We start from the raw sequence: 12,634 nt of genomic DNA, 5'->3' as shown, positions 1-12,634 counted from the left end.
ACCATTGTGCATTGTTATGATGCGCGGGAAAATTGTGGGGCATTTAGTAAATCGAGTGATTTCGGGATCATACCTTCTCTGTCGCTGTATCATTAGTTCGATAACTGCTCCTAGTCGCACTATTATGGACGTACAATCGAAACCGCTCCAAGAATTGAGCGAAAACGTTGATAAAGTCACCGTGATCAAGAAAGCAAGAATGTCCGAACCATCAAGTGCTACTGCCCCGGTGCTGCGGTTTGCAAAACTTACAGAGAACGCCACCAAGCCGACAAGAGGATCTGCGCAAGCAGCAGGATTTGACTTGTACAGGTTGGTTAACGAAAGGGGCATTTTGTCTCATAATATAACCTCAATATGTGTTCTATTCTCTTATGTAGCATGTGAATCAGTATTGTGCTGTTCCCATATCATTTTCTACAGAATAACAGTGTTTTACATGATACAGTTTCATATTATCTAGTATTTCTTACCACCTCACTCATCAGACTGCAACACTGAGAAAAGTCGAAAGATAGGTGAAAGCACTGAAAATACATGCAATTTTGTGATAGATAGTGGCTGCCTACTATTAGTGGCTCAGACTGGCAACTATTACATACTGATACAACAATTCATGCACACTGAATAAAAGACATGAAATTTACATGAAGTGAGCAGGCCAAAGTAAAAGAGATGCTAACTTATCCTGAAAATGTGTACGTCGAAGGAGATTGAGTAATACCGTAGCCTGCAAGCTCTGTTCATGACCTTATGTTGCCTTGCTACCCTAGCAGTTCAATGGCAACCATGCTATACACAAAGCACCGGTAATATACCTAAGCAGTGCCTTTCAACCTGTGGCTTGGGTAAATGGAGGAAAATTGGGTGTTTTTCTGCTGTAGAATAGTTCAAATATATTTGATAGGATATTAAGGGCAGCGGCTCCAAACTTTTGTCGTTGCTATGCATTATCATCTGTAACAACTTGTTGAACTGATGATGCCGCTCAGGTCGTAACATTTGCAATAATTTTGTCTGGCGTCAGCCGGAGTGAATTAATATGAGCATAATCAAAAGACTGGTTCGAAAGTGATTGGTGTAGCCTGTAAAACCATGGCAATGGCCATCCAAGCACTACAGAAGCTCTTGTTCATAATACCACATACTTGGCTGAAAAGTGCATTAATTGACGAAGGAGTTGTGGTCTTGAACAGATACTTCGTGGTCTAATTTAGGAAGCTTAAAAGTTAAGCCTAACTGGTCTGACATTGCCGGAAATATTCAGCAGCCACCAAGTCATTGATAAACCGTCAGCAAGTCTCAACTCTCCTAGTTTCTTTTTGTGTAGTAATTTTCCATTGTTTTTTGAGCGCATGAAATCAATGCAAAAATTAAAGTGCGGATGGCTCTGAATAAGATTCAAAAGCCTGTGCCATAGTATTGATCGATCTATTTGGTGCAGCCGTAACTATCCAATGTAATATCGTTTGACTGCTTCAATCTTTGCTATGGAGTCATTTAAAAACTGCATTCCGGCTTCCTTTCACGCATAAGTTTCGTTTAACCGAACATCGATTAGAGCAGGGGTCACAAACACACAGGCTGCACACTGATCACAAGACCATTTTGTGCGACCCCCATCCAAATCCACCAATTTGAAAATATGATTTTTTTTCTGTGCCAAGCGTAAATTTTTACATAGTAACATGGGCGACGGGCATAGTCACCACAAAAGAAACAATATTTTATTGAGCAAACACAAATACAACAAAAAATATCATGATCATCAATTTCATTATGTTTAGAACTATGAGCTGTGCGCGATACCTGACAACACTCTGTAGCAACTAGAACAGGGGTGGCCAACCTCTTTGCTATTCACGGCCGCATTTCGATTACCCATGTAGCTTGCGGCCATATTCCGGTGCATAGTCTTAATGAACTAACTGGGGCCCAAATACCCACGTTAAACTGTCCATGTCCATTGCCGGTACACTCCGGAGTCGGGACTAGTCTATTTACTATGCACATCGAAATCGTGAGTAGGCCTAGTCATGTTATGAAGAGCCCCAGAGATTCGTTCTGTAGTCACGAGAAACGTGAAAAATTTTTCATATTCATGAGTGAATTTCGTCACTAAATATTAGTATACTTTCACATATTACTATCAAATATTTATCCTTTCTCGGCCCGTGTGATTAGATTCACCGGTAGAGTTGATGCAGGGGGTGTCACGTTATTAATGCTGTGCCACATCTTCAAGTGTGCCAATTCTTATTAGTCCCCTTTGTTGCATGCAGTTATTTCTTGACCTCTAATCAGATTTGTTGGTATAGTGAAAATATATAGGATTCGCCCAAACGCAGGCCTACCAGAAAATAAATTCATTTGTGATGAGGAGAACACGATTGAAAATTTGTATTTCTTTACGGGGCGTATGTATCATTTTCCTCTGCTGTTTGCATCTGTACTGTGGGACACTGCTATATTAGAAGCAAAAATCAACTTGCATTGAACCGCGCGTAGCGCGAAGAAAAATTTCAAGAATAATGCAATTCTCTCATTAATTAGGGAGTCAATTGGTAAATTCAATTTGTATATTGACGGCCGCCAACACATCGTAATTGAATTAAATGTTGACGGCCACATAATTTTCCTTTTACTGCCGCAGATTGGCCACCCCTGGATTAAAGAATCGATATTGGGATTAGCTAGACATGATAGCCTACTTGCTGGAAAACTATCTCCTCGTAAAGGATGGTCTTTTGAAGAGCCCGAAGTCGTTTTTCAAGCGTCTCAGTTTTGGCAGTGGTGAGCCATTGCACGTCAAGACAATATGCCCATTCATATCAGCAAATTTTTCCTCCATGAAGTGATAAATATTACCATGCCAAAGCCACATCAGCTAGTGAGGATTGTGAAATTGGACACAGTAGAATGGCTTACTTTATACAACAACAATATGTTTAAACTGAAATCAATTTCAGAATTTTAAAATGCTTTACTGAGCATACTTCCGAAATTTCTCCAAATCAGGTCGCGGGCCGCGTGTTGGTGACCCCTGCTATATAGCCTATAGCAGTGTTGGGATGACTCTAGTCACCTTATTCCCATGACTTGAGTCATCGTTTCAAAAATGCGGATTGACTCGTGACTCGAAGCAAAATTTGCGAGTCAATTTCAAGTCAAGTAATCGATGTCGACTAAATCGCTGTATCTGGTGTAAGTTCGGACTGTTAACAATGCGCTGGTTTGGCCTGACCTTTGAGAGCAACCAATCACTCAATGATTGTGCGTTTTATCGAGCCTCCATTGTTATATCACAAATAAATTGATCGTGAACGCTTACGTTGTGATTTAAACTAGTACTAAAGCAATATACTAGCATCTAGCAATGTATCTCTGTTCTATAAACAACACAGTGACCAGCTCCCTCCTTAACCGACCCTCTTGTATGATTTAAATCGAACGAATATCGTTCATACGTTTATAATTGTATATTATGGATATCTTCGTGGGTAGGGCATTGCACCATATCATTTTTTCAACTTTCTGAGGTTCGTATCTTATCCTGTATTTTGGTTAATAATGGGGGTATACCGCTACTTGCGTAGTTTAGCAGTTCTATGTATGCGTGAGCGATACAGCGCCTTTCTTCGTGTATATTTAACTGTTTATTCGTTCCTCGATTCAGAATAAATAGGGACTCCATCTGTATTTAAAACAGTTAACAAAATGTAATGACTTTGAATAATGTCTCGTACTTTGAAAATTTAACTTGATTCGACTAGTGACTTGATCCCAACACTGACCATTGACCTTTGTTTCATACCTCATGTAGGTCCTTTCCTTGAATGTAGATCAATTTGCCAACCTAAAATCCAATCATATTTTCAGTGCCTATGATTATGTTATTCCCGCACATGGCAAGGTGCTGGCGAAAACTGACATACAAATAGAGGTTCCGGAAGGCTGCTATGGACGAGTTGCTCCAAGATCGGGACTTGCCCATAAGCATTTTATTGATGTTGGAGCCGGTGTTATCGACCAGGATTACAGGGGCAATGTGGGTGTTATACTGTTCAACTTCGGCAATGATGATTTCACTGGTAAGATAAAATTGTGATGCAATTCACCATTGCAAAACCGGTAAGCTGCTTCTGATGTTGCAGTTAATAAAGGAGACAGGATTGCACAACTGATTTGTGAGAGGATATTTCTTCCTGAACTTTCGGAGGTGGAGGTAGGTACTGATTATTCTATTTCCGACAACATCATATTGCTATGTCTGTTTTTTCAGACTTTGAGTGACACAGCAAGGGGCGAAGGAGGGTTTGGCTCAACAGGCAAGAACTGAATGAAGTCAACGTGTGATCCTAAGATACCCAACTGATACAAACTGCCATTACTGTTCTGCGATTATGTTACCTCCTTTTGTAAACCGACATTCAATAAAGTTTCACCCACTGACGTGTATCATGATTTGATTTTGGTAGACGTGAATGATGCCAAATCTGATTGCTAACAAAATCTAATATTTAGTATTTAATAGCTATTATAGTCTCTTTCCACCATAGTTGATTGTCATGTTACACCAAAGCACGAACCCCAATACTTTTACTGGGTGGAGTTGAACAAACATAGTTTTCAGTTTTTTACTAATAAGATTAAAATATTTGCTATTCTTTTCCAAATTAGACGAGAAATAAAATTATAGAGTCCTTGCAAATCAGCTGACAAGAATTCTCGAGAACTTGGATATTCACTCATGTAAGCGCCAGAATGGCACAAGTCTGTACGTTATACAGTATGCTTGACTTGTGTTGCGCTGTACAGTTCCGTAGTATTAGGTCATAGAAAATATCACAAATTAGAGCAAAGAAGCTCAGCGTTTCACTATAATCAAAGAACTAGAACAAGTCTTGATTCTGGGTAGTCAGTTGTTGAAGCCATTGTACCAGGTTGCATGAACAATTGAACACGGCACAATTATCATAACAGTTTTTACCCTGGCATTTCAGGGAGTTGTAGTTCCTGCTTCACATGCAGAAGTGGTCAGTAACGAAGTACTCAAGTAGTTTACTTCTACTTTATGATATGTTGTGATTCACTTATTTTTGCTATTTTCAGTTTGTCAAGTAGAAGTAGTTTAATCCTCCGATCCGGAAGATAGCCTGAGGAATGTTTGAGCTATTTTCACGGAGTAGCCTACCAACGTTGAATTTACACAATTTTCGTCACACACAGTAGATGTGGAGTGATCACTATGTTTTGGCTGAAGTATCGGTGAATATAATTTAGGTAGGTCACTAGGTTGGTGTGTGGTTCTGTTCACACCGCATTGTTGCCGGTATCAAATCATAGTAGATATGGCCCACCAAAATGTTTGAAACTACCATTTCGCAAACTAGCAATTACCTATCATATCGTAATCTAGCAGCCCATGGCGTGTCATAATCTGGAAAAGTGGACTCTGACTTTTTTGAGAGTCAAAACCTGTTCTAGCAGACCAAGGTTGGAACTTTGTAGATAAAAGACAAATATTTTCCGCTTTTTAGAAGTAGTAGGCCTATTTGTATTTCTCCCTCAATTCCCAGTATCATAATTCAAGTGCTAATTAGTTTGTTCTTTTGTCTGGAGAACATTCATGTATAAAAGCAAGTACACAATATAGTATGAAAGCAAGTGTAGTGATGCCTCTATTTTTCGAAAATAAAGATACACTATATGGCATTTTTACAATCCAATATATTTTTATCATCGTCTACTAATCGCGCAAAGTATCTGATACAACGGGCCTTGAAATATGGGGTAGGGCGCCATGCCATGATATTTTAGAAAATGGGTTGTTCAAGTAAACAAAGGATTGGTATCACATTTCCATATCGATACAACCATTTGCATGCCAGGACGTGGATGAATGGGTAGGCCTATGCTGTTGAAAATATAACTCCTGGAATGCATCAATTTGAATCAAGCTCTCTACACCCTCCGCATAGCTCTATTTGCAGCTTTTGACAGTTCATGCAAACAAAGTACAACCATTTTCACAACTACTTACTTACTTGAAGTAGAAGACCTTAAATCTACGCAAGTAGTTGAGTCGCACTTTTAAAGGGACTACTTTTACTTGAGTAGCTTTCTTGCCTACTTTGACCAACTCTGTTCACATGTCTAGGACTGTGTGTCTCAGTAGTCAGCAAACCACACAGCACCATTATGTAGTCAGCAAACCACACAGCACCATTATGCGTAACGATTCATACCCTAACCCAATGAACCCGCGGTGCATTAGTACTGCCTTATTTTAGGTACTTGTGCTAGCCATAACAAGTCTCAACCACCGGTACAAAGAAATGTAATCTTGAATTACACAAGAGCATCAAGAATGGAAAATAGAGGGTGGTTTAAAATCTTCATATCGCATATAAATGAAAGAAACAAATGTAACATGGTCCAGTGCCCGTACGGACAGCCCGTTCCTTACAGCGCAAAATGCGCCATATCATGCATATGGGCAACAGATGTGTGAGAGTGCGGAGCGTATAAGAAATACTCAAAAGAGAATTTTCAGGTCGTCTCCAAACTGCTCTGAGAATTATTAGGTGTGGCGGTCTTCCACTCCCTTGTTCTTTCAACTTCGTTGTCTACAATCAGGAGTAACTCACTGTTTTTCTGACCGAGCTGTTTCTCGAGGTATGCCCTGGAAAACATGGTAGAGATTCAGTATTGGGTTGCTCAGATGGGTGTCCGACCTCAAAGACGTTTCCAAGTCGTTTCAACACCTTCCTATCTTTTCATTGTATCGTGGTGTTTTGAAATGATGAAATTTTAATAATGAACTGAACAAGGCATAGAATTTTTACTTGGAAATCACCACTTCCACTTGAGTAGAAATGTATGATGTTACTTCTACCTGTACTTGAGCATCAATGATGACTACTTTGACCACTTCTGTCAGGTATAAGAAATAGATCAATACTCCCAGCATAGCAGTCACGGATTCTCTGTCCTCTTACTACCATATTAATATCATGATGTTCATGAAAAGATAAACTATCAATGGCAAATTCCGATGTTTCATTCAGAGTGCAATGTCGAATCGATATTACTGGCAAACTGATAATGCTCAACCGGGCCCTAGTTATAAACTAATATGGCATCTCACTGAGAGACGCTAATATTTAAAAAAGAGTAACACACGGTGGCCTGACAATGGGTCTACGCCAGAGATGGTCGGATTTCCAAATTTCAGGATCCGGCTGGCAATTGGAAATTCAGAGTCCGAAAAAATCCTGCCAGAACAATGCTAATTATTCATATTTCAGCAGAAAAATCCGACCGTCAACACAAATGCAAAATCCGGACCGACTCCGGCTAGGTAAAAAATCAATGAAATCCTGAACCGGACTGTGGCCATCCCTGGTCTACGCTGGACCAGTCACAGTCCCACTGTTAACTTGTGTAATTTCTTGGTGGGCTCCATGGCTTGCATGTATTGAAATTGTGAAGATGAGAAGTACTGGTAGTGTTTCATATTCTATCTTCACGATTTCAAAACTATAAGCCTGCCACGAGGTTGTAGTACCATTATGCAAATCATTATAGAAAGTTACCAGCAGGCCTGTATCTTAGGAAAGTTAGCATTGAATTGATGGTATGGTACCGAAGGGCTCGCAACTGACAGACCTCTACAGTGTTGAATCACGATCGTCGATTTTTTCATGAGAGTTATAGCAAATAACGCTAAAAATAGCATTGATTTTTCTCACTTATTCTCGATGAATCCTAAAAGCTAGGCCACACGGTACCGAAATTCGCTAGCGACTTCGTTTCTTTCTTCGCTCCACTCCTTCGCCAGCGACCACTAGCTAGGTCGCTACCGATGCGTTTCACTCGCGAGCTCGCTAGTGAATCTTGTTGTGACAGTATTACGTCACAGCCGAGAAAAGAAAATGTTTGTGAAATATGGATCAGTTGTTCGGAGACCTCTGTTGTGTACGGACCTAGTCTAGTAGGTGATACATATAGACCTGTATGGCATTTGTAATTAAAAAACGAATCTTATGATATTCAAATAGGTGCAAATGTTGCCTCTTGCAACCACAAGAATTCAAATGTTTAGCCAATCCCAGATAACTAAATCACTATGGTACCGCATTTGACTGCTGAAATATGTGTTCATTCATTGAATGCCATTGCCAATGAAAGTATTGCCTCTACAAATAGCTGCCAGTAATGCCCTGAACTGTCTGTGCAATGTGAATAAAGCATTTTATTCTTGTTTTCAACTTCTACCATATCATCCGGTCGGCTAACATATCTTGTACGGCAGAATATACCTTTTCGAATGATGCCCAATATTGAAGTTTTGTAATAAGTTCCGTACCAGCGCAATATCTCGCTCCAAGAAAGACGTACTATACTCAGTTAACCTTTTCCCACCCCATGATGACTCGTCTTAGTGAAAAAGTGAGATTGTCGCGAGTGGCGTCGCTAGTGAATATTGTACGTGTGGCCTACACTTAAGCATATGTCTAAGCTATTTAGAATCCATATTGTTTTGGCAGTGAAAAATATTAGTTTGACGTTAAACACTTTCTATAAGCATAACAATATGACATATTAAATATGTCAAACAGTTATAGTTTACTCACCTCATTTTATCTCTTTCACCAATGACGGCAGGCTTTTTCAGTTTAGAATCAAGATTATAAAATGTATCGTCAATTGCAAGAATGGCTATCCAATGTCGCCGTTTCAATGGCAGTTTGAAAACACCCAGACCGATTTCCGAGGGTATGTTCATCATGAACCCTTTGACGCTTGGCAAGTGTAACGAGTTGATATTTCTGGATGGGAGATGAACAAATTGATTCGCAATCAATACTGAAAGTACTTTCTGACAAACATTTGAACATTCCAGTAAAATCGACATCAATGCAACTAGAACCTATAGTTTTAAAGTCTTCACTCTCGATCGAAGATTACATCTTCCAAAATTGTACTCCGTACAAGAGCAGGAAGTTGCTAGAATGAGGCAGGTTGTTTACTGCTCTGGAAGAGTGGCATAAAACTAGAGAGAGAGATGTGGTATTCTTTTTCGCCTACACCATCGAGATGCTTTGACGACGGAGATGCGATACGGCCTTTATAGTAAGGTCATCTAGTCTGCACCCCCGGTTTTTTTCTCCTCCATGCTATCCGTGATTGCTGAGCGCCTAGCAGGATAGCCGCGGCATAGGCGCCGAACCTGGGCATGCAAGGCATGCCAGGCATACCTAGACATTTTTTTAGGTATGCGGCATGCCTAGAATTCGGTTTGGCATGAATCGGCATAAACCCCGATTGTGTTATTTAGAACGAATCGCAATGTATTTCCGTTTACGACATTACCTGCTACCGCTTATGTGAGCGAGGCAACCCGTTGCGCGCGGCCAATTAGCTACAAGCGCGTTGCCAATTAACAAGATTTGTCTGTGCACAATATAACGCGACGCAATCTCCCGCTGAGATGATCGCGAAATTGTGTCATTGATTGCCGTGCGCTCGGCAATCATCGCTTGCGACGCTTGCCTGCTTTATCGCGTCTCCTACAAGCCTAGTTTCACTCGCTTGAGCATGATGAACAATCACATCAGCAGTAGCACCGGTGCCATCGCTGCCTGCACTATCGCATCTGCATTGGCGCACACAATATTATCGCTTGCCTACACAATCGCATTTGCAACAGGCCTGGTACGAAAGATGTCATCGCTGGCCAACTATCGCGTCTGGAGCCGAGCATGCGTTGGCTCCCATCTCTCGAGCCTAGCATGCGTTAGCTCCAATCTTTCGATGGCTTGGTGACAATGCCGTTAGGTGTTTGTTGGTTAGCGATTGTAATTAAAGAGCGACATCGCTGACCTGAATGACATCAAATGTCCGCAGACATGTGCGATTGTGAGTGCGCCGTGCATGCGTAAGTGAATTCCGCTAATACCTAAACATAACCATCAGAAGATGTGTGTCAACTGTCAAGGCTTGGGTTGTAAAAGACGAGAAAGGTTTGAACAACCTGAAATCGGTGCCATTATAGAACAGATTCCATAACAACTCTGACATTTTGCGTTGCGCAAATCGTCGCCGAGGTTACGTAATACGCGTTGATAAGCGGTGTATTCAATTGTTCGCTAGCGATCAGGGACTCGCTAATTGACAGCACTTCCGGACTAGTTGACAAGCTTATCAGACGCGCAAGTTTGTTAACACGAAGATATTGCATAATCGGCATTTATGCAGGCACTTAACCCTCATGAATTGATGCTATATTATCCCTAATTATCAATTCCGTCGGATCATGACGTCATTCCTTTGTGACGTCATCGAACTCGCATGCCTAAGGAAAATTAGCGTTCGGCGCCTATGAGCCGCGGATACCAGTTTTCGAGTCTTTGGTCTGACCCGGCCGGGGATCGAACCCACGACCTACCGATCGAGAAGCCGGACGCACAACCATTACGCTATCTCGCTCGATAACTCAAAATGTCTTATTCACTCAGTCCACTTCGTTTAATCTATTGTCAACATTCACTTGCATTATACACATCCGTCAAAGAAAATAATGCGCCCAGGAACCTATGATTTATTCCGGTACCATATACTATGTATATGCAACTATTCATATTATGACAAATCCTTAACGAGTTATTGACAGGGCACGATTGTATTCAAAATGCGGCCACCATGCCGCAGAACCTTCCTCATGAGAACTCATTGTTTTCTAAGGTCCAATATATTAATTCACTGCTGAAGCTCAAAACTTGGGTTTCATTACATTGTAACATGCGGGTTACATACCCACAGGCATTGACACTTAACAGTGTTAGGCTACTACTGAACTAGTTATTCGATTACCATAACCGGCAATAGGCCTACCGTTTGATGACATGTGACGTCATGTTGTATGCAAGTAGTGGGCATTATGTAACCGAACTGCCCTTACTATCAACAATGCAATTCATACAGGAAGTGATCAGAGGATTACCTTACATAATATGAATACAATGAAAGACAACGCAGGTAACACCATGTAAAAGTTGACCAACTATACTGCTACATTGTGTAGAAATATTCATACCAATTCACGGTCTCTTTTCTATTTTAATGATACAGGCAGACACTTGGCATATGAATTTGGGTTAATCAGATGGTAACTTCCATGACAGTTATGTAATAAACTAAATAATTAGTATCTTTGTCACAGATTTCAATCTCAACAAGACTCAGGTAAGCCTAATACAGGAGTTCTTAACTTTGGCACTACCATCCCCAGTGTGTGTCGAGAACATACAATGTAGTAGTAGACATATAATAGTTCTTTTGTTTTGAATTTACTTTCGAAAAAAATGATCAAATCTGAAATTTTAAAATCAAATTTACAGCCTACATGTTTACAAAAATGTAGTGGTCATTGCCCAAAAACCGTGAAATAGTAGGCTACATAAATTTTCAGATTTAGACAACATTTAGCAGAGTGTTCATTCAGAGTGATAAAAGGATGAGTTTTTTTCAATAGTCAAGTCCAATGCCCAATCAAACTCAAAAGTCACATACTATAACTGGATAAGAAAACTAGTTTGACATCAAACTGCAATACAAAGATTCCTTTTTACTCCAATAATTCAGTTAGGTTATCTAATTGCGGCATATCAATAACTATATCTATCAGCCCACTTGGACATTGCAATAATTGCGCTAGTCTACCGGTTCATTGTCTTGTTCTCGTTGAGGGATAATTTTTATGCCAGCAGTGTAAGAACAGCGACTGAGTGACATATTACAATCACTAACATTGCCCACAAAATCAAATCATACCGTCGCTTGTCCCACCATATCGCAGCATAGTCTTTCTGTTGAAGGGCGGCCATGATGACATTAACATCATAATCCCCAGTACCGAGAACACTCTTGTGCGGATTAAGCATCGCATCGGGGGTTAATCTTAAGAAAATATACACATCTCAAGATTATTCCATGCGAAAGCACTGGAAAATGATGCTTCATACTTACTTGTAGCAGATATCATCCAAAACCTCCTTTGAAAATGCGTTAGGATCTTGAAATATATTATTCAGCGCGTGGAGAGCACATAGTTCATAACGCTGGCGTTCATGATAGATATCTTTGACTGCATCGTTAGAGTCCATTTTCTTTGCTTGTCCTTTCAAAGGCAGACAGGACATCATAGAGTTGCCTGTTACTTATCTGAGTAAAAGAAACACTAAATAATATTTTCTTTGTTTTAACGTGATCTGACAGTCTAAGACGACATTTGTCAATTTAATTTCAAGGAAAAAGCAACCGTAGCTACAGTCATGTATCTGCAGATTATACAGGCGAATTCTATTGGCGTTGGGGTGGCGGTATTTTACTTCATTGGTATAACACTTTACCCAGCTGGTAGCTACCTACCACAGATGTAACTACGAAATTATTGCTTGTAACACATTACCATCGCATGACGTCCAAGTCACGGGAGCACTCATACGATAAGGTCTAGCGAAACTGAACCTGACACAAACTACTACTAACACTACGCATTCTGTTGGTTCTGTCGCTGTCGAATCCTTTCTCTTACTCCAAAATATAAATATGTAACCGGAGCCGGATT

At 40.4% G+C, this 12,634-nt stretch overlaps 2 protein-coding genes and 1 long non-coding RNA gene across 3 annotated transcripts; 1 reads left to right on the top strand and 2 right to left on the bottom strand.

The window, feature by feature from the left end:
* LOC145442347 (deoxyuridine 5'-triphosphate nucleotidohydrolase-like) lies at positions 1–4,452 on the top strand. Its single transcript, XM_080320250.1, has 4 exons — positions 1–312; positions 3,880–4,091; positions 4,155–4,225; positions 4,283–4,452. Exons 1-4 carry the CDS (start codon positions 17–19, stop codon positions 4,337–4,339), a joined length of 636 nt encoding a protein of 211 aa, XP_080176376.1. The 5' UTR covers positions 1–16; the 3' UTR covers positions 4,340–4,452.
* A 1,204-nt stretch (positions 4,453–5,656) lies between these two features.
* LOC145442358 (uncharacterized) lies at positions 5,657–6,199 on the bottom strand. The gene is made up of 2 exons (XR_013916035.1): positions 6,002–6,199; positions 5,657–5,964 (listed from the first exon to the last, which is right to left on the bottom strand). It is a non-coding gene; the product is annotated as an uncharacterized LOC145442358 (long non-coding RNA).
* A 124-nt stretch (positions 6,200–6,323) lies between these two features.
* Positions 6,324–12,377, bottom strand: LOC145442348 (josephin-2-like). Its single transcript, XM_080320251.1, has 4 exons — positions 12,034–12,377; positions 11,839–11,964; positions 8,640–8,834; positions 6,324–6,685 (listed from the first exon to the last, which is right to left on the bottom strand). The coding sequence occupies exons 1-4, from the start codon at positions 12,207–12,209 to the stop codon at positions 6,553–6,555; spliced, it is 630 nt and encodes a 209-aa protein (XP_080176377.1). The 5' UTR covers positions 12,210–12,377; the 3' UTR covers positions 6,324–6,552.
* Between the last annotated feature and the right edge of the window lie 257 nt (positions 12,378–12,634).

The sequence above is a fragment of the Botryllus schlosseri genome, chromosome 7, assembly GCF_051294905.1.
Source record: "Botryllus schlosseri isolate E-star chromosome 7, Bs_hap1, whole genome shotgun sequence".
NCBI lineage: Eukaryota > Metazoa > Chordata > Ascidiacea > Stolidobranchia > Styelidae > Botryllus > Botryllus schlosseri.
This window is presented reverse-complemented; position numbering and strand designations above follow the sequence as displayed.

Excerpts from the sequence above, each read along its gene's own strand:
- LOC145442347 (XM_080320250.1), top strand. The coding sequence starts at position 17 with ATGATGCGCGGGAAAATTGTGGGGCATTTAGTAAATCGAGTGATTTCG. Across the intron at positions 313-3,879 it reads GCAGGATTTGACTTGTACAG|TGCCTATGATTATGTTATTC; the intron begins GTTGGTTAACGA and ends TCATATTTTCAG. Across the intron at positions 4,226-4,282 it reads CTGAACTTTCGGAGGTGGAG|ACTTTGAGTGACACAGCAAG; the intron begins GTAGGTACTGAT and ends CTGTTTTTTCAG.
- LOC145442348 (XM_080320251.1), bottom strand. The coding sequence starts at position 12,209 with ATGATGTCCTGTCTGCCTTTGAAAGGACAAGCAAAGAAAATGGACTCT. Across the intron at positions 8,835-11,838 it reads ATATGGTGGGACAAGCGACG|AAATATCAACTCGTTACACT; the intron begins GTATGATTTGAT and ends TCTCCCATCCAG. Across the intron at positions 6,686-8,639 it reads GGTGAAAGAGATAAAATGAG|GGCATACCTCGAGAAACAGC; the intron begins GTGAGTAAACTA and ends CATGTTTTCCAG.